Below are 25031 nucleotides of genomic sequence, written 5' to 3' on the forward strand. Positions count from 1 at the left end.
CAACAACTAGTTGCATTATGGCCATACGCATCCGTGGATTTGTCAAAATTAATTATGACAGACAATGGTACAAATTTTATTGGTGCAGTTCAAAAATTGGATAAGCTAGTGAAATCTTTATATCAGCCGCAGCTGGAGGGCTCACTGAGTGTAAGAAGCATTGACGCTTTCAGAAAGTCGCTGGAAGCGGTGTACGCTCGGTAAAAAGCATCGAAGCCATCGAAGCAAGCGATCTACATACTCATTTTTTTACCGAGATCTCAGCAATTTGTTCAACATTTACCGAGATTCTCACAGCCGAGCCGCAGCGAACATGTTTTTCGCTGAGATATCTGTCAAAGTTGCTGAAAATCAGCAAAAAAAAAAACTTGCCGAAACCCAGCTAACAAACGAATTTTTTCCCCCACGATATCAGTTTTTTATTTTGCTGGCGCATGGATGTGCGGATTTTTCCGAGCTGCAGAAATAAAAACAAAAACAAATTTTCTTCTGTACAAAACGCCATGTTACTTTAGAATAAAATTTAAATTAAATCTAGTTCTGTTAGAATAGAATGCTGATTAATTTATTATTAAAATTAGTACTTCTTTGATTGAATAAAGGATACTAGTGACAAGCCCTGTGAAAATGATACCTGTGTAGTGTCCTGTTGACTATTTCGTGGTGGTCCAAAAGCTAAATCCCCCCTTATCAGCAGAATAGGCCAGCAGGTGAGCACTTACAAGTAGCTTACAACCTTTTCTCTTTTCACAATTGCTCACTGAAGTTAATCTGGCCTTTACAATTAGTTTGCAGAACACGTTTGGTTTTTGTTGTATGTAATATACAGAAAAACTCCTGTCTTGTTTTTATTTGTGCAATTTAATGTAGCCTTGGTACACTATGTCCTGGTAGTCGAGCATCTCCCACACCAAAATAAAACAAGGAAAAACTCGATATTTCCGGATTATAACTCCTACGTATTTGCTTACAAGTCCAACAAGGTTCGGGTGGCATTTCCAACCGTCAACGACAAATCAACGATAATTTCGACATTTCGCTTTCATAAGGTGTTCCCATTCTTCATGGAGCGTACTTGAGATTGTGCTCCGCAGTCATTTAAGCCACAATCCCTTCTCACTTATTCAATTGCATTCGTCTCTACTCTTCATTCCCTACGGTCTTCAATACTGATCCGGCATATATAGGGTTGGGTGATCCCCATCTAAAATCGTTTACTGAGGCAAGAAAGAACGACAGTTACTGTGCGTGATATCCGCGAATGGTGAAACTGGAGCACAACGTCGCCCATGTCTGCTCCCAAATGGAGCCATATAAAAACCGACGCCATCAGATTTATAATTGCCTAACTTAGCCGACAGTTCTTATCTTAGTAAATGATCTGATTGGGTTGACCCCCTGTTGGGTCACTCAAAAGCATTTGCAAATTATTGTATTGCAGCAGCGAGATAGTTTCATCCGCAAGTACAGAAATTAACATCTTCGCTCTTATTTGTCTCCATGTGTTGTTGCGATTCGGTTTCCAATAAACACTTAGGCTTGCTCGTTTGTTTGTTCTTTTGTATTACTATCATCAATAAATAATATACCAATTACTTATATGGTAAGATATTCTTCTGTGATTTTGTTCTCTTGTAGGATTACTTATTCTTTTTGGTTTCTCATCTTTTGCCATAAACTAACAATATTTTATCTTTTGTTCAGTGTTGTTGTTTTGTATCTGGGTATTTGTTTTTGTGTTTTTCGATTTCGTATTCTATCTTTTAGCTTGTATTATGGTTTTATTTATTTCATTGTTCCTGTTATGTTTTTATGCACGTGTGTGAGTGAGTTTCGCTGAATGTTCGCGCTTGCGTTGTGTATGTGTAAGTGTAGTATATATAACAATGTACGCTCTAAATAGGATCTGGGAGAAATATTCACTGCTTGTGTGTTGTTTTAGTTTCATCTTCATTGCTGAGTTGTTGCTACTACTGTTGCTGCTGTTGCTGTCGTCTAAACAATGTGGATGGCAATGTTTCAAAATACGTCTTCACCCGCGCTAGACGTGTCACCGTTCTGAGTGGATGTGATCTACTAATATTTTGAGTCTCTCGCTGAGCACGATTTCATTGTGTTGGTTGGTAACCACACTGAAAGGATGCCTACTTCAATTAGGCATTGGTCACTACCAGAGTCCACTTTGTACTCCGCTTCATCCGCGTCTCCAATGTATAACATATCCGTTTGACAACTAACGGATCATCCAAGGGTTTTCAGAAGTTTAGTAAGCTGGATTAAAATCACCTGAAATCAAAAGTTATTAAAATTGTAACATTCGAAACTGTCCTGACCCAAATTACCACCAGGTTGCTGTTGCTGCTGTTGACCGCCACCGAACGGCTGCTGCTGGAACTGGTCGCTCTCGCCACCAGCGCCTCCCACCGGGTACGCCGAGTATTGGGTCGCCGCATTCGGGTCCGACTCGTACGTCGACTGGAACGACGGGTCGACGCCGGCCTTGAAGCGAAGGAACGCGAAGTAAGCGCAACCGGCCCAGGTGAAGATCGAGAAGAACGAGAAAACAATGGAAGCCTGCACGTTGTTCACTCCTTCGCCATTGGGTGGGTCTTCCGCCTTACCCCACGCGTTTGTCAGATAGCAGAATCCCACGAAGTAAAGGAACGTCCACAGAGCTGCAAATAGAATGTTAGTCCTACACAATTCAAACATGATCAACTGCTGACTCTTACCTGAGAATGCCAAATCGCCGAGAACGTAGTGTTTCCGTGTCTTAACCGAGGACATCTGCTCGAATAGGTACTCGCCCGCGATGAAACCCATCGAGGCCAGGAAGGCGATCACGCCGATTCCGACGGCATAGTTGCACGCGTTGGCGTCCCGATTGATGATGCAGTACTCTTTGCCGTTCTCTTCCCGCCAGCCCTCGGACGACACGCAACCGAACACGATGATGGCGAAGAGCTAAGGGGAGATACAATATGGAGAGAAATTAGATTGGAAAAAGGTTCGAATCATGCTATCTGAAAGCATAAAGAAAACCCCTGCGAGAATCTCCTAAGAGTTGCGAGCGCGTACCGTACCGTGTCGCACGATGCACTTTGCGTCATCACCGGTATGATGCCTATTGACATCTTTATCGGTGAAGACATAGATTGCTTCGAAATGCGAATAGGCCCTATCGCAGAGAGGTCAATTTGGGGTGCACGAGGCATCATCATTCTTGATACCAGTCGTGCAGAGGGAAGTAGGCGCGAGTCCACCTTCCGAGGACATAGGGCGTGGTAAGGCCACCTGGAAAGCCGGCAATGCGCTGGCACGATACCATGGTGTTAGAGGAGTTTATCGACAGGAGGCCAGTCGTCATTGCTGGGGACTTCAACGCCTGGGTAGTAGAGTGGGGCAGCCGTTGCACTAGCCCTAGAGGTTGGAGTCTATTAGAAGCACTTGCCAGGCTCAATGTAGACTTGATTAATGAAGATACGACGAGCACATGTCGAAGGGATGGCAGAGAGTCCATCATCGACGTTACCCTTCTGCAGTCCTGCCTTAGCAAGGAACACAAACTGGAAAGTCTCCGAGGACTATACGCATAGCGACCATCAAGCGGTCCTATATTGTGTCGGAAGGAGGGTACAATTGGAACCACGCGAGAGCAGTATCAAGGAGTGAAAGTGGAAGACAGAAGCCTTTGACAAGGATGTGTTTGCGGAAGCAATGCGATTCGAGCGTAAGTGGTGAAATCTGAGTCCAGACGAGCTGGTTGCAGTATTGCCCCGAGCCTGCCATGCAACCGTGCCGAGAAAGGTAAAGCCACGATATGCACCTAGGCCAATCTATTGGTGGAATGATACGATCGCCGAACTCCGTCGCAGCTGTTTTCGAGCAAGGAGGAGGATGCAGAGAGCACACAATGACGTAGAAAGAGAAGAGCGCAGACCAATTTTTAGGGCGGCTAAAGCTGCTCTCAAAAAAGAAATCAGGCTCAGAAAGGCATCAGCTTGCATGAAAGAGCTCTGCCACAACGCGGATGCTAAGCCATGGGAGGATGCATACAGGGTCGCTATGGCTAAAATTAAACGCCCAGCGATACCGCTAAAGAGGAGCCCAGAAAAACTTAAAACAATTGGTGAGGGACTGTTTTCGCATCACGAATCATCAGTCTGGCCTCCCACACCGTATGGCGAGGCCAACACCAGTAGAGACGAAGCCCATGTCACTAACCATGAGGCTCCGGGACTAGATGGTATCCACTATCTGGTCTTGAATACGGCGATCCAGGTTAATCCGGATATGTTTCGCACCACATTACAAAAGTGCATAGACGAAGGATACTTCCCCGATTGCTGGAAGCAGCAAAGGTTAGTTCTGCTACCGAAGCCAGTTAAGCCACCCGGAGATCTATCGACTTACAGTCCTTTTTGCCTGCTAGATACGATCGGAAAACTCCTTGAGAGTGTCATCCCTAACAGGCTGGCGATCCACACATAAGGTGCAAACGGATTATCAAGCATGCAGTTCGGGTTTCGGAAGAGCGGTTCCACAGTTGACGCCATACGGATAGTCGTCGAAGCAGCTGAAGTAGCCAAGAATCAAAAAAAGGAGAGGGAACCGCTACTGCACTGTGGTAACCTTAGACGTGAAAAATGCGTTTAACGGTGCCAGCTGGGAAGCAATTGCCACCTCCCTACACAGGATGAGGGTTCCAGAGTACCTGTGCAGAATCCTGAAATGGTTACTTCAAGAACGAGAATAGATGGAACGAAATAGGCAGAGCGGTAACGCAGATCATGTTGTCGCTGCAGACCAGATGGCATCTGGAAGCGATCACAGTAGCACGGTCGGTTACGGGGAAGCTTCCGCCGTCGGGGAACTTCCTGTCGGGGTAGGATAGATCCGCCGCCGGGAACTATCTGAGTAAACCGCGATCAAGCCGGGAGCCTTATGGCTCAGGATTACAGTAGATTGGTTTCGAAGAGTCTCCGCCGCCGGGGAGCTTCTAGTCGGAGTAGGCTATCCATCGTCGGTGACTAGGCCCAGTAGATCGTGACACGTTATAGCACTAGTTTCGGGTCGTCGAAGCGCCATTGAACCGGACGCTATGCTCCACCCGGAATCTCTGGACCGACATTGGCACTCAATTGAGATTAATAATAATGAGAATATAATAATAATGAGAATAATGAGATTAATGAAGTTAGAAAGGGCTCCAGACCTGCGCCGATCTGGAAAACACCAAAGAAATGTTAAAAGTGGTAAAAGATATTCAACAAGCCTTACACGGAAGCGAGTCGTCGGTTCCGAGGGAAATTCCAACGCCGGGGAACTCCCTGTCGGAGTAGGATAGTTCTGTCGCCGGAGATCATCTGAGTAGTCCGCGATTTAGCTGGGAGCTAAATGGCTCAACGAAACAGTGCTTGAGAATGTCAAAAAAATTATGCTGGGAGCTGAACGGCTCAATGTTAAGAAAAGTTCCATTCGGGGAGTTTCCGCTACCGAGAAGCTTCTAGTCGGAGTAGGCTAGATCCACCGCCGGGGACTATGCCGAGTAGTTCGTGACGCGTTGAATAATCGGTTTTGGGTAGTCGAAGCGCCAGTGAACCGGACGCTATGCTCCACCCGGAATCTCTCGACCGACTTTGGCATCCAACCGGTTTCCCGTTGAAGTGAGAAAGTGCCTCGGACTATCTAGGCGAGACATTAGTGTTGGACACGCAACTTCCACGGGTCATCGGTTTTCCGGAAAGCTCTCGCCGTCGAGCGACTTCCCGTCGGAGTAGGATGGATTCGCCACCGGGGACTATCTGAGTAGGCTGCGAGCACTTCGAGAGCTAAAGGGCTCAAAGATGCAGTGGTGATGAATGGCATGAGAAAAAGAGACAGTAATCGTCGAAGGGGCCCTCCTTAGCCGTGCGGTAAGACGCGCGGCTACAAAGCAAGACCATGCTGAGGGTGGCTGGGTTCGATTCCCGGTGCCGGTCTAGGCAATTTTCGGATTGGAAATTGTCTCGACTTCTCTGGGCATAAAAGTATTATCGTGTTAGCCTCATGATATACGAATGCAAAAATGGTAACCTGGCTTAGAAACCTCGCAGTTAATAACTGTGGAAGTGCTTAATGAACACTAAGCTGCGAGGCGGCTCTGTCCCAGTGTGGGGATGTAATGCCAATAAGAAGAAGAAGAAGAAGCGTCGAAGATCAAGAGACGCGCAAACCGAATGAAAAGTGCTTCGTGAAGCAAATAGTGTCAGAGCTGCTACACCCTAGCCCTTAACTGCGGTACCAGTTTGCTGGTTCTTGTTTTATCTCGAATCTCGACCACTGCCAGGTTGGAGAACGATCGCGCGATTTGCCGAAATTTTGTGTTTTGCATTGCGCGGCCGGAAATAAAGTTAATTGGTTCAGTGCGTGTTGGCTCTTGTTTCGGACGGCAGAACGATCGCGCGATTTGCCGAAATTTTGTGTTTTGCATTGCGCGACCGGTAATAAAGTTAATTAGTTCAGTGCGTGTTGGCTCTTGAGCCTCGTTTCGACCGTCTTCCAGTGCGGTTGGTTTTTGCGCTCTACTTTTGTGCGGTGATTCGCTCAAAAGTAGAACAATAGAACCAGTGCAGTGACCGCGGTCGAAACAAATGTGTAGTGTATAAAAAAGTGCTGCAGATCCGGAAGACGTGCGCATGTTTGTGCTTGCAAGGGCTGATCGATTGTTATCAAGGGCAATGCCCTTGCTAATATTGCGATCAAGGCTATGTAAATGCTCAAACATGTTCAGCGTCAGATTTATTGAGGAGAGGTAAGGTTTTGATGATCCGTAAATTTAACACGCACGCACTCACACAAACGCACATACACATTCACATTATACACAAATACATACATATACTGATGGACATGAGTGTTCGTCATGTTTTCATAGTAGCTCTATTAAAACATGAGGAATACTTTTGTTTATCAGTGTAGACATATAAACACACATACACACTCATATACACACATACACGCTCATATACATCATACAAAAAACACGTACAAGATTTTTATCATATATTAGGTATCTATATTATTGGAAGCGTTTGGTACGGGAGGTCCACGCTTTCTTCCTTTCCCCTCGATTCCAAGCTATTGAGTGACTTTAGGTATTCCTGAAGTCGCTCAATATCTAGGAGTCATCTCTGCGGTACATACTGCGTAGTTGGCCTGGCCATATGAAAAGAAAAATGACGGAATTCAGAAACCGTCATTTTCCAGGATGCTTTCAAGTATTGGCTACGCATGTATGAGATTAGATTAGATTAGAATCTCGACCACTACCAGGTTGGTCACCGCTCTTCTGAAGAATCCATTAGTAGTTCGAACCTTCACTTGCCGTGCGTTGCTGTCTGCACCCTGGATAACATCTTCGACCACTCCCCTTGTCCAATTCTTCTGCTGGTCTCCATCTACAACAAATACCAGATCTCCATTTGGGGTCTCCAGTAGCCTTGTGAGCAATCCGGAGATGGCGAGTTCGATTCTCGGTCCGGTTTAGGATGTTTTCGGGTGGGAAACATTCTCGGCTCCCTGGGCATAATGTATCCATTGAGCAGCCCTTACTTTGCACCGTTCAATGTGCAAAAACGATCCATGAAAAAATGAAAAACGATCCGTAAATAACATCTGAATGTGCCATAAAACGCTACCATAAATCCATAAAATAGTTCGGGAGATTCCATAAAGAATAGTTTTATGATCCATAGATCATTTGAAAAATGATCCATAAAAACAATATTTTGATCCATAAAATTTCAAATTTGCGCAATTTTTATCCTGATGATGATCCATAATTTTAGTAATATGATTCATAGTATTAGTCATATAATCCATTATTTTGAAACTATATTAATTGATCTACACATTTTATAAAATCTATGGATCATCTCACCGAAACTATGGATCATTTGAACAAAGTTATGGATAAAATGGCCAGAATTATGGATCATATGACTACACTTATGGATCACATTACCGAAATTATGGATCATCATCACGATAAAAAATGCGCAAATATGAAGTTTTATGGATCAAAATATAGTTTTTTATGGATCATTTTTTAAAAGACAGAATCACCGTCTTCGACCTGAGGTCGCACAGACTGAACCCTTAACATCTAGCATGAGACAACGGACAGGACATTTACACAACACCCAGTAGACCAGTGGAGAACCTTTCGCTTTACGAAAAGTTTTCTCCTTAACCGGGCGGGAATCGAACCCACACTCCACAGTACATGCGTCTAGACGATTGACGTCACTAGCCACGAAGCCCACAAATTTTCCAAAGATTTATGGATCATTTGTCATACGTTCATAGGAAAAAAAGCAAGAATTGTATTGTTTTTCTTGACCATGTCAATGGAACATATTTCCCTATAAATTGCTAAATTTTAGCTTAGCTATGGATCAAATGTTGGGCTGCAAAATGGTGGGTTGACATCAAGGAAGGAGCGCCCAACAGAGCTCTGGTCCCCACAAGTCCCTATCTCACGCTTCCACGGGTCGTCCGATGACAAAAGACCGCCAACTAAGGGTTGTGTACTTAGCTGGTAGTGCAGCCTGGGCACTGTTGTCCTTCTGACATCAGCTAGAGTGAGAAGGTACGCCTTGAGCGTCTGTTCACCAGGAGGTGCGGCTCAAACAGCGTCTGCCTGGTACCCAGCGGCTGATTAACGAAATGCTGTATCGCGTCAGCTACACCTAAGGTGGCAGCCCCATCATCGCGATGTAGGTAACGCGACCCCGGTAAGGTAGCTTACTGAAGCCTCTCAAATACCACGAAAAATGGAGATAGAAGAAAAAGAGAACGTTATTTTTGGCAACCGACCCGGCAACGAAATAAGGACTATGATAGGCCGATGGCCTAGATCCGGAGAACGTGAATTCCGAGCCGTGGACCCCACGACCAACACTGCATTCAAATATAACATCTATCACAGCGGCGGCGAAAAGCAGAGCATGGAGTTGGTTTCGTAGTGATGGGCAAGCAGATGAAGCGAGTGATGCAGTGGAAACCCATTAGCGAACGAATCTGTGTGTTGAGGATACGGGGCAAATTCTTCAACTACAGCCTAATCAACGTGTACGCACCGACAAACGATAAATCCGACGACGTGAAGGACACGTTTTATGAGTGTCTTGATAAAGCCTATGGAGAGTGCCCAAAGCATGACGTGAAAATTGTTATCGGAGACGCCAACGCTCAGGTCGGTAGAGAGGACTTTTTCCGTCCTAATCGGTAGGGAGAGCCTTCACTCCGCTACCAATTACAACGGCCTACGGCTAGTAAATTTCGCTGCTGCCAGAGGGATGGCCATCAGTAGCACCTACTTTGCACGAAAGAACATCCGAAAGCACATCTGGAGACACCCAAATGGCGAAACTTGCAACCAGATAGACCATGTTCTGGTGGACGGGCGCCATTTCTCGGATGTTATCGATGTGCGGACATTCAGAGGTCCGAACATTGACTCTGATCACTACCTCGTTGTCAGTAAAATTCGATCACGGTTGTCAACTGTATCGAACGAAAGATCACGCGAACAATGCGTTACAATATCCAGCGATTGTCGGCGGAAGGAGTATCGGCTGAGTACCGCCAGAAGCTCGACGAACGGATAAGTGCAATCAACGTTAGCGACAACATCAACGATCTATGGGAGTCGATCCATGGAGCGGTGAGCACAACAGCACGAGAAGTGGTAGGCACTGCACAGAGGCGACCCAGGACGGATTGATTCGATGTGGAGTGTCAGAGAGTGACAGACGAGAAGAACGTTGCCAGGAGCCGGATGTTGGTGTCAGGTACTCGATCGAATAGAGATCGGTACAAGGAAGCAAGAACAGCCGAAAAACGAACCCACCGCAGGAAGAAAAAAGAGTACGAAGAACAAGTTATTAGTGAGGCGCAGGAAAAAATGGAGCAGAACGATATGCGGAGGTTCTATGAGTCTGTCAATGGCGTGCGGAGAAAAACAGCGCCATCTCCCGTCATGTGCAACGACCAACAAGGGAATTTGCTGACAGATAAAACTGAAGTGGCTGCCAGGTGGAAGCAACACTTCGAGACTTTGTTGAATGCAGGAAGTGACGGTGCATCGGTGAACAGAATAAATATTAGCGACGATGGACAAGCTGTGGAGTCACCTACACTAGATGAGGTTAAAAAAGCCGTTAAAGAACTGAAAAACAATAAGGCTGCGGAGAAGGACCAGCTCCCGGCTGAACTTCTCAAACATGGCAGTGAGCAGCTTTATGAAGTTCTGCACCATATTATGTCGAAAATATGGGAAGACGAGGAAATGCCTGCTAGCTGGTTGGACGGCCTCATTTGCCCTCTCTTTAAGAAGGGGCACAGACTGGAGTGCGCCAATTACCGAGGAATAACCCTCCTTAATTCGGCGTACAAAATTATGTCCCGTATTCTGTTCAACAGATTGAGACCGCTTGAAGAGTCCATCGTCGGCGAATACCAAGCGGGTTTTCGTGAGGGCCGATCAACGACGGATCAAATGTTTACCCTGAGACAAATCCTTGATAAATTCCGGGAGTACAACTTGCAGACACATCATCTGTTTATTGATTTCAAGGCGGCGTATGACTCAGTGAAACGGAATGAATTATGGCAAATTATGCTTGAACATGGTTTTCCGGCGAAACTGATACGGCTGATTCGTATAACGTTGGACGGATCGAAATCAAGTGTAAGGGTTGCGGATGAAATATCGACGTCATTTGTTACCTTAGATGGATTGAAGCAGGGTGATGCACTCTCGAACTTACTGTTCAATATAGCGCTCGAGGGAGCGATGGGGAGGGGAGGGGAGGGGAGAGGGAGCTGGTGTGCAAAGAAGCGGTACCATTATCACAAAATCGCATATGCTCCTGGGATTTGCGGACGATATCGATATTATCGGAATTGATCGCCGTGCCGTGGAAGAGGCTTTTGCGCCTTTTAAGAGGGAGACAGCGAGGATTGGACTCACGATCAATACCAGCAAAACGAAGTACATGGTAGCTGGCAATCAACGTGGGTTCATTAGTGGTGGTGGTAGCGAAATAGTGCTGGATGGTGAAAAATTTGAAGTGGTAGAAGAATTTGTGTATCTTGTAACGTTAGTGACGTGCGATAATGATGTTACCCGCGAGGTGAAAAGGCGTATTGCAGCTGCAAATAGGGCTTATTACGGACTTCGTAACCAGCTTAAGTCCCGTAGTCTGCAAACGAAAACAAAACTCGCGCTGTATACTACTCTGATTCTTCCGGTGGCTTTATACGGCCATGAGACATGGACGTTAAAGGAGGCTGATCGGAGAGCTCTCGGAGTGTTTGAGCGTAAGGTGCTGCGGACAATACTCGGCGGTAAACAGGAGAACGGTATCTGGCGGCGTCGCATGAATCACGAACTGTACCAGGTGTATAAAGGGCTGGATATTATTAAGCTTATACAACACGGCAGACTACGATGGGCTGGTCACGTTGTTCGTATGCCGGAAGAACGTCAAGCGAAGATAATATTTAGTAGAGAACCCGGAAGAGGCCGCAGGCTTCGTGGAAGGCCGCGTACACGATGGCTTTTTGCAGTTGAAGAGGACCTGAGGGCGCTCAATGTTCAGGGCGACTGGAAGCGATTGGCCCAGGATCGAGTCCAGTGGAGAAGGATACTCCATTCGGCGTAGGTTCATCGAAGAGCTGTAGCCCATCAAGACAAGAAAAATGGATCAAAAAATTATTCTTTATGGAATCTCTTGAAATATTGTATGGATTTATGGAACATCCAGATTTTATTTATGGATCGTTTTTATCCTTTTTATGGATCCGTCTTTATTATTTATATGCAAAAGTATGTTTTACCTAACCATTGTACTTGCCACACAAGATACAAGATACATACTCATGCAATTACGGGCATAGAAAAGCTTTCAATTAATAACTGAGAAAATGTGAATAGAATACTAAGTTGAAAAGCAGGCCAAGTTCCAGTTGGATTGTAGAGTCTTTGAAGAAGAAGAAACCAGATCTCCAACTTGCAACTTGCGTTTCTCATCATACCGTTTTGTTCGACGGATGATACACCATCTCTGCCACATCTTGTCCGCCAAGTACTGTGACCGCTTGTACAGGACTTGCTCGACAACTTGATCTGTCTCCTTTACAACAACGCGCAAAAAGTGATTTGGCGTCAGCGCCTCGATCTCCGATTCTTGTGAGGAATATATCAAAGGGTGGCTGTTAATCATATCCTCTGTTTAGGACAACATGGTCAAGAACACCCCGTCGGTCATCTTCCTGCCGTCGTCCATTGTCTTTATCGATTCTTTTACGGATCGCACCATTCTCTCCCAAGCGCCGCCCATATGTTGGATACCTGGAGGAATGAAATGCCACTTGATCGCCGGACTGGCGACATTCCATTTCCTTTTTTTTTTCACCGCCTTGACCATCGCTTTAAAATGTGTCCCGTTGTCCGAAAAGAACTCGTCTGGTGAACCTCTTCTACGGATGAATCTCCTGATCGCCATGAAATACGCTTGCGTGGTCAAGCTGTGCATCATCGATCGAAATTTCGGAACGTAAAACCTTTGACATAGCTCGATGCAGACAGTCTCTCGATTCGCATGTCCAAACTTCTCGTGGTAGCTCTGAATAATCAGCCTCGTCACGTCGTGCTGTCTTGGCAAGATGATCGGATACCTCTTGTCGAAAGGCAGCACATCTGCCAACGCCAATCTCCCGTCCATTTTGATCACACCGTCAGTGTCGATAATCGGTCGTAACTTGTACTGCCAGCTTGATCTTTCGATATCTCTCGTCACTTTGGAATCTCTTCTAATTTCCAATATCTGCAGCTGATCTGGAAACCCATCGCGTGGTGCCTGTCTTAGCAGAATATTCTCTCTCATTTTAAGGCTGCAATGCTTCTTTGGTCTCCTTTTATTAGCCGCGCTAGTGAACTGTTGGCCTTCGATACTAAGATTTGCTCTCCTTTCCTTTTCCTTCGACAATTTTGAATGAACCTAACGACGTTCGCAATTCGGATCATTCTCTCCCATCGTGACGTTACTTGGACGTTGATAAGCGGACTTGTCAACGAACCATGGTGGAAAAACACACAGGCCTTCATCTCTTCCGGATCGTTTGAATCCACCTTTCCACAACGGTGGCCCGGATCCCCATTTGGTCACTACGTCAGCGTTACAAGCCGTTATTCGTTTTATAATTTACGGATTGTGTCTGTGGAGACGCGTGGTACATCGTAAATTTGCCTCACATTACTCTGATATGATGTTTTATTCAAGTGCGGTGTCTTCATCTGAACTGAAGGAATGTGCTGACTATAAAGTACATTTATTGTGAGTTTTGTCGTAGTGAATGTTCTGTTTTTGTCAACTACATCAGTTTGACAGTTCTAGTACCGGTACTTTGACTGCTGGCGGCAGCAAACTGGATGTTGGTCATTGGAAATAACGTGGTATTTGCAATCTAATGCTCACCTGTCATAGGACGAGCTTAGTACTATCAATTCAATTCCAAAATGTTGTAATCTTAACAATTTTCTCAATATAATGCTTTTGTATCAAACATTGTAAAACATCGGAATCGTCCTCTTTAATACTTTTAAAGTCCTTTATAAAGAAGACATTATGAGTGGTGTTAACGCAGTTTTTAGCAAGGGCATTGATCCAGAAAAGGAAATCAGTTCTGTTTTTATGAATTTCATCAATCAAACGGTATTTTTTTTATTATTGCAAATACCAGTGCTAGTGTCTCAATTGAATACACTGATTCGTTTTGTAATTTGGGCACAAAAAAGTAGATTGAAATATGGTATAGTTGCGGAGCTGTTCCGTCTTCCATATCATTGAACATGTATTCTTTGCATCGCGAAACAAAGAAATACAGCACAAATTTCGACGCCTTTGTTTACCAACATGCAGTGACCAGTTATTACTGCTGGAAAAAAATATCAAAAATAAGAAACAAATCTAATTCCTTTGGATTGCTTTGCCTTTGATGGGATGAACATAGGAGCTATGAGATGTAATCCAAAAAGAGTAACCCCATTTACCACAATTGAACACCGAACATTAAAAATATTTATAACTTAAGACTAGTAACATGTTTTGAGAGCTAGAACATGTTGAAGAGAAAGCGTTTTGTTTGTTAGTGTTTATCTAAAAGCTCGCTCAATATTATGCAAATACGAGACACAACTTCAAACACATTCTCTCGCTCATTTTTTGTTTCTCATCGATCCGAACTTACTCGCACTCTTTGTTTCTCTGTTTTCATTCCAGTAGTTTCCATCAAACATAGATGATCGAAACATACTTGAGGATTCCTTCACAGCTTACTCCCATTTACCACCTCCGTTTCCTACATTCCCTTTTTTACTGCCAACAACGATTTGCATTCGTCTCTTCTTCTACTCATCGATTGCAAAGTGGTTTACTGTCATCATCTGGTTGGAAAAGTTATTCTTTTCCCTGTCATGACGTGCGGCGGCTACACTCAGCTTGTGACATGTATTGATAATATCACACTTTTTCCCCAATAATACCACTTGAAGACCATCACTTGTCATGCCGTTTCGTACTGCTTGACTTTCGGAATGAATGTTTACATAACACTCCCAAGTCCCAGTCAGTTATAGCGACGAGGGCTGGCGCCCACCATAAAATAGCGTACTCACATGACTCGACCGACCCCACGTTTCTATATACTCTTCCCGTCCGAACCCCTCTTCATCGATTCTGGCGCAAGGATAGAGGCGCCTTCGTTCTTGCTGCATAGACAGTAGTGGGTGGAAGCTTGGAATGTCACCAACGTGCAAGTAACCCTCAACTATGTGTGATCTAACCACATTTTACTCACGCGCGTATTCCTTTCTTCGTTCGTTTCACACCCAGATAAAATCGAAACTAATATTTTCAACAGACTGAATAGCGCAGTGCACTTTTTCTTATCCATTACTCTGCCGATAAGCTTGCCTCATTATTAATTCCTACTTCTTCTTGCAATCTGGGTCGGGAGAAGGTTGACGGTGTGAAGCATTCGCTTCTCTGTCATCAGGTGGAAGATTTTAATGAACGTCATGTGTTGAAATCGACCGCATATCCAACCCATGCATGTGTTGAGCAAACCTAGCTCTGTTGGAACGAATCCTTGATTTCTGAAGAGTATACTTCCGTCGATCATTCCTTGGGTGATTGCCATATTCGATATGCATATATCGTCAGCCGTGCAGGTCTCGTCGACTTTACCGATTGCCCGGGCTTTCCTCACAGTAATGCATTGCACGTCGCCGTAGCGTCACATACCTGTCGGCCACGGCAAAGATGATGAGTCCACTTGAACATGGATGGCAGTGCCAACAGAAAATCGATACGGAAAATATTTCTAGACTGAATTAGGCATATGACGGCCTACCTATTCCACTTGTGACGAAATGGCGAGAGCAGATTTTGTAGGATCCTAGAAACAGAAAGAACCTTGGAAAGAACTCTATTGGACGGATGCGGATGTAACTGCCAATGTAAGATAAAATGACACATAAGGACAATACGTATTCTCCATTTTCCTTCATATTCATCGTATTTAATGTTTATGCTGTTTTGTAAAGCTGAAATTAGCAAAACGTTTCTGCGATTCCAACCTACGCTCTACCATGCGCCTCCAGCATGAAATGCCAATTAAAAAATAATTCAAATCCGCGACTCTAAAAAGCATTTGGCGATAAACAATTCAGCGGAACTCTTCCCGATTTTATCTCACTTTAACAGAAAGTAACAAAGCCACAATTTGATCAGCTCTCATGGCTGACATGCGTGCCAAAAACAAAAATACAAAAATATAAACAAATCAGACTACTTTTCAAAGCTTAGTTATCGACAGGATGAATATGGGAGCTAAGAGATGAATAATCAAAACAGGTACTCTATTTAAACCCACAGTACAAATCAAAATTATACCTGTCGTAAGCCAAGTTTGGCCTGTCATAAGACTGTAAGGCCGTCTTCAGTGTCTCGTACTTGACTCGACTTCTGAGTCCAGAAATTGCCAATAAAGAAATCTGGGTAGAAGCATAGATTCCAAAGATGAGTCCTTTTTTAAAAGCATTCACTGTTCATGGAAAATTAGCTCAATTTTATTGCATTTAACCTACAGGGATTGGACAGAATGATCGGAACAGGGAAAAATTGATCAAAATTCAAATGATCATAACTCTGTCAAATATCAACCGATTTCTTTGTTCTACCAGGGTTCAACGGGATTCTCTCCTACCATTCTCTGGTACATCAAAAATATTTGCATTTTTATGGCCTTTAAAAATCAAGTTTGATGCGCATATTGCTAAATTTGAAAAAAGATAACTACGGCCACCTTGTTCAGAACCGGTTTCACGGATTTCACGGAAATAGTCATATCTCTGGTTTCAGTGAAAAATATAAAAAGAGCCAATATTTTATTCTTGTAAAAAACACAAGCGCGAATGTAAGTTGTTGTGAGAAAAACTTTTTTACGCGTTTTTAGTTTCAAAAGATTGCATTTTGGCCCTAACTTCCATAAGTCCTTAGTCTGATCCGGCCAATATCATTTTTTTTTTCATTTATTTAGTTTACATCTAAACAGATAACACTGAATCAACAATTTGACGCCACAATACACGGTTCGAGGCCGCATCTCTCCATCCTCGGATACGCCCCACGCTCGCCAAGCCGTTTTGCACCTGGTCTGCCCATCTCGCTTGCTGCGCTTCACGCCGTCTCGTACCTGCCAGATCGGAAGCGAACACCATCTTTGCAGGGTTGCTGTCCGGCATTCTTGCAACATGTCCTTCGCCGCCACACACCGTCTTCTTGCACACCGCCAAAGATGGTCCTAAGCACCCGTCTCTCGAATACTCCGAGGTAGAGGACTGCCGGTCTTATTAGCATTTTTTACATGGCACATTTGGTGCGGTGGCGAATCTTTTTCGACCGCAATTTCTTCTGGAGCCCGTAGTAGGCCCGACTTCCACAGATGATGCGCCTTCGTATTTCACGACTAACGTTGTTGTCAGCCGTTAGCAAGGATCCGAGGTAGACGAATTCCTCGACCACCTCGAAGGTATCCCCGTCTATCGTAACACTGCTTCCCAGGCGGGCCCTGTCGCGCTCGGTTCCGCCCACAAGCATGTACTTTGTCTTTGACGCATTCACCACCAGTCCAACTTTTGTTGCTTCACGTTTCAGGCGGGTGTACAGTTCTGCCACCTTTTCAAATATTCAGCCGACTATGTCCATGTCATGTCATCCGCGAAGCAAATAAATTGACTGGATCTGTTGAAAATCGTACCCCGGCTGTTACACCCGGCTCTCCGCATGACACCTTCTAGCGCAATGTTGAACAACAGGCACGAAAGTCCATCACCTTGTCTTAGACCCTGGCGCGATTCGAACGAACTGGAGTGTTCGCCCGAAATCTTCACACAGTTTTGCACACCATCCACCGTTGCTTTGATCAGTCTGGTAAGCTTCCCAGGGAAGCTGTTCTCGTCCATAATTTTCCATAGCTCTACGCGGTCTATACTGTCGTATGCCGCCTTGAAATCAACGAACAGATGGTGCGTTGGGACCTGGTATTCACGGCATTTTTGAAGAATTTGCCGTACAGTAAAGATCTGGTCCGTTGTCGAGCGGCCGTCAACGAAGCCGGCTTGATAACTTCCCACGAACTCATTCATTAATGGTGACAGACGACGGAAGATGATCTGGGATATCACTTTGTAGGCGGCATTAAGGATGGTGATCGCTCGAAAGTTCTCACACTCCAGCTTGTCGCCTTTCTTGTAGATGGGGCATATAACCCCTTCCTTCCACTCCTCCGGTAGCTGTTCGGTTTCTCAGATCTATCAGTTTGTGCAGGCAAGTGGCCAGCTTTTCCGGGGCCATCTTGATGAGCTCAGCTCCGATACCATCCTTACCAGCTGCTTTATTGGTCTTTAGCTGTTGAATGGCATCCTTAACTTCCCTCAAGGTGGGGGCTGGTTGGCTTCCATCGTCCGCTGAATTCCGCTGATCCGGCCAATCAATAGCAAACAATGGGACAGGATGTCCAACCGAATACAACTTGTTGTGAGCAAATTGGGTGCGGTTGAGGATAAGTGCATAAAAAAGCGTTTTTGGTTTAAAAGGATTGTATTTCGGCCATAACTCCGATCTGGTCAATTTTCATTTGTAAACAATGGGACATGACATCGACATATAAAGTGGCAAAATTTTACTTTATGAGTTGATTCCATTTCAATTAGTTTAATTCGGATAAAATGTGAACTAGAAAGTTCGTATAATGTCAAGGTGGCACTAAATGTGAACTTTATGTCACAAAAAGTTTGATTCTAAATTTGAAAGTTCATAAAAAGTTCGTATGGAGTTTGATTCTTAACTTTAAAGTTTATGCAAGGTTCATGTGGACCGGATTGGCGGCTTTAAATAGTTTTACGTTTCACTTTGTTTTGTTTTGTTTTAGTAACAGTGTGCCTATGCTCAAGAATTTTTTGTGAACTTTTGTATTGACAACAAGCTTGATTTGTGCTATCGTTGAACTTTATATTATAAGTTTGAAACAAGTTCCAAAGTAGCGTGTTGTGAACTTTATAGTTCGGAATAATATTGATTTTTTAAGCTGATTAGAAGTTCGGTTAGTACTTGAACCGAACTTTTTGTTAAAAGGTTCGGAACAATAATTTAAGTAGCAAGACGTGATTTTTAAAGTACAAATGAAGAGGAATAAGCAACTTTTTTTAACATTCAAGTTCTTTATAATAATATTAATGTGATGAGAGTTAAGTTTGATTTATGAGCAATGGAGGTATATTCGAGCTCAATGTAAACTTCTTAGTTCAATCCTCAAGTCTAATATGAACTTTTGGTTGTTTGGGGCTGTACTCGTACTTAGTTTAGGGAAAGACAAAAATCGTCAGAAATCATGTCTTTGAAAAAGTATTTGTATGAAACGACATGAGTTTTCCTGTCCATTGCCCATTGAAAAACGAGCCCACATAAACGACATATGTGAAAAAAACTATAAATGGATGATTTTATTATATGTACATTATAGTTAAATCTTGATAAAGTACAAATTCATTTTTGGTTTTTCTTAACAAATTCTAAGCAAATAAATAATCACAGCAGGTTCTGGAACTTTGGAATTTCCAGCATCGTTCGTTGAAATATGGAAAATCGTTCCCCGACTGTAAGACCCGCCCTTCGTATGAGCTTTCTAGCGCAACATGTCATGTTCATTGTTCATACAAGTCCTTAGAGCCTATGTGTTATACCCAAACCAGGTGTTCTAGATTCCCTGAAGTGTTTTGGAATTGGGATCAGTTAGACTACCAGGTCACTACGCTCGATACAAATCTAACATAGACCAGTCATGTTCATGCAAGTTCGTAGTAGTCCGCCGATGATTTTAGTATGCCGCTGTTTCTGGTAGAATTTTCCAAGGAATTCGAAGAGGAATTATTGGAACAACTGCAGGAGGAATTCTTGGAACAACTTCCTGGAAGGCTGCGTGGAACAACTTTCGGAGAAATTTCTTGTTTAAATCCAGAAGGAACTTTCGGAGGAATTCTTGGAGGAACTTTCGGAGGAATTCTTGGAGCAACTTCCGGAGGAATTTCTGGAGGAACTTCCGGAGGAATTCCTGGAGGAACTTACGAAGGAATTCCTTGAGGAACTTCCGAAGGAATTCCTTGAGGAAGTTCGATAGGAATTCCTGGCGGAACTTCCGGAAGAATTCCTGGAGGACCATCCGCAGGAATTCCTGAAGGAACTTCCGGAGGAATTACTGAAGGAACTTCCGGAGGAATTCCTGGAGGAACTTCCGGAGGAATTCCTGGAGGAAATTCCGGAGGAATTCCTGGAGGAAATTCCGGAGGAATTCCTGGAGGAACTTCCGGAGGGATTCCCGGAGGAACTTCCGGAGGAACTTCCGGAGGAATTTCTGGAGGAACTTCCGGAGGAATTTCTGGAGGAACTTCCGGAGGAATTTCTGGAGGAACTTCCGGAGGAATTTCTGGAGGAACTTCCGGAGGAATTCCTGGAGGAACTTCCGGAGCAATTCCTGGAGGAACTTCTGGAGGAATTCCTGAAGGAACTTCCGGAGGAATTCCTGGAGGAACTTCCGGAGGAATTCCCGGAGGAACTTCCGGAGGAATTCCCGGAGGAACTTCCGAAGGAATTTCTGGAGGAAGAACGAAGGAATTTCCGGAGGAACTTACGAAGGAATTTCCGGAGGAACTTCCGAAGGAATTTCCGGGGGAACTTCCGAAGGAATTTCCGGGGGAACTTCCGAAGGAATTTCCGGAGGAACTTCCGAAGGAATTTCCGGAGGTACTTCCGAAGGAATTCCCGAAGAAACTTCCGGGGCAATTCCCGGAGGAACTTCCGGAGGAACTTCCGGAGCAATTCCTGGAGGAACTTTCGGAGGGATTTCCGGTGGAACTTCCGGAGGAATTTCAGGAGGAACTTCCGGAGGAATTTCAGAAGGAACTTCCGGAGTAATTTTAGGAGGAACTTCCGGAGGAATTTCAGGAGGAACTTCCGGAGGAATTTCCGGAGGTACTTCCGAAGGAATTTCCGGAGGTACTTCCGAAGGAATTGTCGGAAGTAATTCCGAAGAAATTTGCGGAGGAATTCCCGGAGGAACTTCCGGAGGAGTTTCCGGAAAATTCTTGGTGCAACTTCCGGAGGAATTCGTGGAGCAACTGGAGGACTTTCTGGAGGTATTCCTAGAGGAACTACCGAACAATTGTTCCAAACTTCAGAACAGTTTGGAAAACCTAGTACAATAGGTTCGGGTATTACTGAGCTACAAATCATACTCGTGTGCTTTCTGTGTTTGTATGGATATATTTGGTTGCTGTCAGATTTTCATCGAATGCATTTGACTTGGTAGACCATTTAATTCAAAAGTCCAGAATAGTTTTGTGAACCGAGAATACTTGGTTCCAGAAGAACTGAGTGGAATAACATACGCATGGGCTCTACGGACTTGTATGGTCATGACTGGCTGGAGAGCCTATAACATCTGGTTTGGGAATATCTCGGTTGCAAATCATACACGTGGACTCTACGGACAGAAAAGGTCATGACTGGTCGATTTCAGATAGCTATCGTGCGCAGTTGACCTGGTAGACCAATTGATCCCAACACCAGAATAGTTTGGAGAACCTAGAAGTCTAGAACATCTGGTATGGGCAAAACTGAGTGCAATATCGTACATATGGCTTTTACAAACTGGCATGGACATGATGAGTTTCCATTGGCATGAGTTTCTGTAGTTTTCTTCGAAAAAAATTGCATATCATCTTTTATCAGTCATAGAGATCATTTTGTATTCGCTAGGCATGTCCATAAGATACATATTGTTCACACATAGTATAGTCAATGCTAGTATAGTGTTATAAAACATTTTTAGAACCTGCGAGTTTTGTTCACACTGTAATATATCATGTAAAGTAAATTTTATTATATTTTGAAAAAAAAACATGCTTACTCACTCCCTTCAAGGGTAAAAATGAGCATCCCTAGAAACATAACTCACCAGTAAAACTAGATGAGATGGGTAAGACATCCGTAAAAGAATTGTGAAAATTTGGCAAAGGAAGCCTGAGAACAAGCTGTTTGAAAATTTAGTTCCCATGATTTGCTGACCACGGTAGTTTGCGTAAGTAGTTTAAACACGATATTCGTAGTGTTAGCCACCAAAGGTAATTTGTATATTTCTCTGCACATTGCATTTTTACCAAAAAAGATCTATGTGGCAAAACTATCAATATTAGTGATGTAGCGACGCTCGTTATTATGAAAATCAACTCTACCTACGGGTGGAAATTTGACCAGCTTACCAAATTATGTTGACGGAAATAAAAGCAAAATACGCTGATTTGCTGTGTTATTGCGAAGTTCGTTGGCTAACCCGTGGTACCTTGCTTAAGAGATTTTAATCTTTTCGATAGGAAATCACACTATTTTTAGCAAAACCAATGCCCAATCCGCACGATCCTGAATGGAGCAGTGGCTTGGTCTTGGTCTTGGTCACCAAACATCTCAATGACTTGAATATGAACTTTTATTATCCAACAAACATACTATTGAAATAATATTGAAATCTTTTTAACCATATGACCATTTTGGAAACTGATACATTTCTCAAATTCGGTAGAAAGCAGTCGAAGCCTTTCAAAAGAAATTTTCAAGCCTTTTCGCTTATGTTCGAGAACACAGTTCCTACAAAACCGTTTACTGATGTGAATAATGTACTTGGAATGTTCCAAATGGATATAATTGACCTCCAATGGAACAACGCGCTCTAATATAAATTTCAGAAAGACACATCTTTCGTAACACATTTTCTCTCTCCAGAAGTAAATATCTGTGTGAACAACTCTTATCAAAAATGAAAGAAGTAAAATGTAATAGTTGATCTTCATTATTTTGCTTGTGAAATTCGATCAACGATTGTAAAATCAGTATGCGTCGAGTATTGGAAGGAAGCCAACAATTCCATGTTCTTTTTAGTGAAAAGAAAAAGAAAATAAGCACACAAAAAAGATTGTTTAATCGTATTTAGTTTCCTTTTAAACAATTCTGGCATTTAGCATTCTGAAAGAAATGTATTTTGCTTTGGTTATTTTGAAAATGTTTAAAAAATATGCACTGAGTATTTTCTGGCCCGCCAGCAAGTAGCCATTCTAGAAATCGGAGCGTGGCCTGCAAAGATTGGGCAGGCCTGTTCTGAAGAAGTGGATTTGAAATCGATCGGAGGGCAATCGATCAATCGATATAGTTAGTATGAATCATAAATGATCATATTTTGTGTACACTCAGTTCATTTTTAAAACGGTTGGGTTTTAGTCGATTAAGGTCTTAAACGTCAATGAAACTATGAGTTAATCCCACAAGAAAATTCACAAAAAATCAAAAAAAAATCAGGTGATATTTAAAAAGCTGTTAACCGTTAACCGAGAAATTAATGAATACCAGCAGTCAAGAAAAAAATGGGTTTACATTATATGCAAGTCTTCTTCTTCTTCGATGGCTCTACATTCCAACTGGAACTTGGCCTACTTTTCAACTTAGTATTCTATTGGCATTTCCTCAGTTATTAATTGAAAGCTTTTCAATGCCCGCCATTGCATGAGTATGTATCTTGTGTGCCAAGTACAATGGATACACTATGCCCAGGGTGTCGAGAGAGTTTTCAATCCGAAAAAAAAAAACATCCTAGACTGGACCGAGAATCGATCTCGCCATCTCCGGATTGGCAATCCTACGCCTTTGCTCGCAAGGCTACTGGAGACCCACCAATGCAAATAAACATATAAAATAATCAAAAAAGGAAATACTCCTCGTAGAATGGAACTTGAAGGGCCGCCCGAATACTCTCTTTTTCGATCTGAAGATCAGTAGTTGTTACTGGAAAAAGTTTCTCACTGAGTACTAGAATCCTTATCGTGTTACTGAATAACATATGCAGCAGGATTCCAAACCCATCAATTCAAGTCCAATATGCCATATATCCAATATAGCATATCCAATGAAAATGCATTATAATTCTATTCTGATTCAACATCTTACTATGCGAATGCCCAAAACTCATTTATCACCATCGCACATACTCCCTAATAAAAATGGTAGGATTCTCGCCTACATCGCTACATCAGTTCGATATCAACTGAACCGATGAACGAAGAAAACAACAACAGTGCCATGCCAAATACTGAGAACAAGAACGCCTTTGAAGCTGTCAGTTTAGCGTAGCTGGAAGAAGATACAACATCAACAACGAACACTCTCAAACACCCACACCCAAACGGCCCAACGCAAACACTCAAACGCCGCGCGGTTCCAATCCAATCCCCCACATCGAGCGCCGTGAGAGAGAACCTCCAGGATCTCCGCCACATTGCCGTGCATATCCCAAAGGTTGAACTATCAGAAAATCGATTTTTCCCCTATTAGCACTGAGTGAGGGTGGTGGGGGAGTTACGAGGAAAAATCGAATCCGTAACAGGAAGGATGGTTACAAAACCATGACGACATGACCAGATAAGAAAAACATGGAAAATTGGATAGTCACCCAACAGACTGCCCGCAGGATCACGGTCGGTCGCATCACAAACCCGATGGGGTCGAATGCACCGCCAGCTTTGCCGCCTCCATAGGCGCCGCCGCTGAAATCCATCATTTTCGTTATGTGCTCCGTTTTGAGGCCGTTTGCTGAACTCTGCTCCAAGGGAAGAAAAATCCTTAATTGTTCACTTCCACGCTGGATGTGGCCGTTTTAGTGCAACTCGCAAATTCGAGTTTATCAGGCGGTTCGCCAGCAACGATTTATTCCCAGATCACTTGAATAATCACTCGGTTTCACACAATTCTTTTACACAACTTTGATTGATTTGCACTTCGAAGGGGACGTTCGCGAACGCACTTTCGATTACCCGACGACTCTCGACTCGACTGACTGACTTGAGTGACTTTGGACTCTGCAGATGGCCTTCGAATTGTTTCTCCACGCACAGTTGCAAAACGTAACTGACTGTGTGACAAGTAGCCCCACGGAGACGAAGAGGACGAACCCAGAGTGTTATCCCGCGAGCATCCGTAGAAAACCTGCTCACGGGCTCTCCTATCCTGTATGGATGCTTCCAAATCACGATACGGAAGAGAATTGGTACGGGAACTCCCCCGCCGCAATCGTCATTCAATTTGCGATTCGCTCATTTCTCGTTGGCCACCCGCGCGCACTGGGTGATGAGAACGTTGCTTCAATAAGAGAGATATTTATCACTATCTTCTCCCGCGAGTGATATGGGGAAGTTGGTACAAAATTAAAATATTTTGCATTTTTCATCTAAAATTTGACAATAATTATATTAAGAATATTATAAAGCTCTTTTTGCAATTCCTGATCATAATACCTGGTTTACAGTTGGCGTTTGAGTAATA

At 43.7% G+C, this 25031-nt stretch overlaps 1 protein-coding gene across 1 annotated transcript; it reads right to left on the minus strand.

Annotated features, from left to right (window-relative positions):
• Positions 1-1543: 1543 nt before the first annotated feature.
• Positions 1544-24606, minus strand: LOC134203034 (synaptogyrin-like). The gene is made up of 4 exons (XM_062678016.1): positions 24163-24606; positions 2733-2964; positions 2343-2675; positions 1544-2286 (listed from the first exon to the last, which is right to left on the minus strand). The coding sequence occupies exons 1-4, from the start codon at positions 24268-24270 to the stop codon at positions 2264-2266; spliced, it is 696 nt and encodes a 231-aa protein (XP_062534000.1). The 5' UTR covers positions 24271-24606; the 3' UTR covers positions 1544-2263.
• Positions 24607-25031: the final 425 nt, after the last annotated feature.

This window comes from Armigeres subalbatus, unplaced genomic scaffold (genome assembly GCF_024139115.2).
Source record: "Armigeres subalbatus isolate Guangzhou_Male unplaced genomic scaffold, GZ_Asu_2 Contig1597, whole genome shotgun sequence".
Taxonomy (NCBI): domain Eukaryota; kingdom Metazoa; phylum Arthropoda; class Insecta; order Diptera; family Culicidae; genus Armigeres; species Armigeres subalbatus.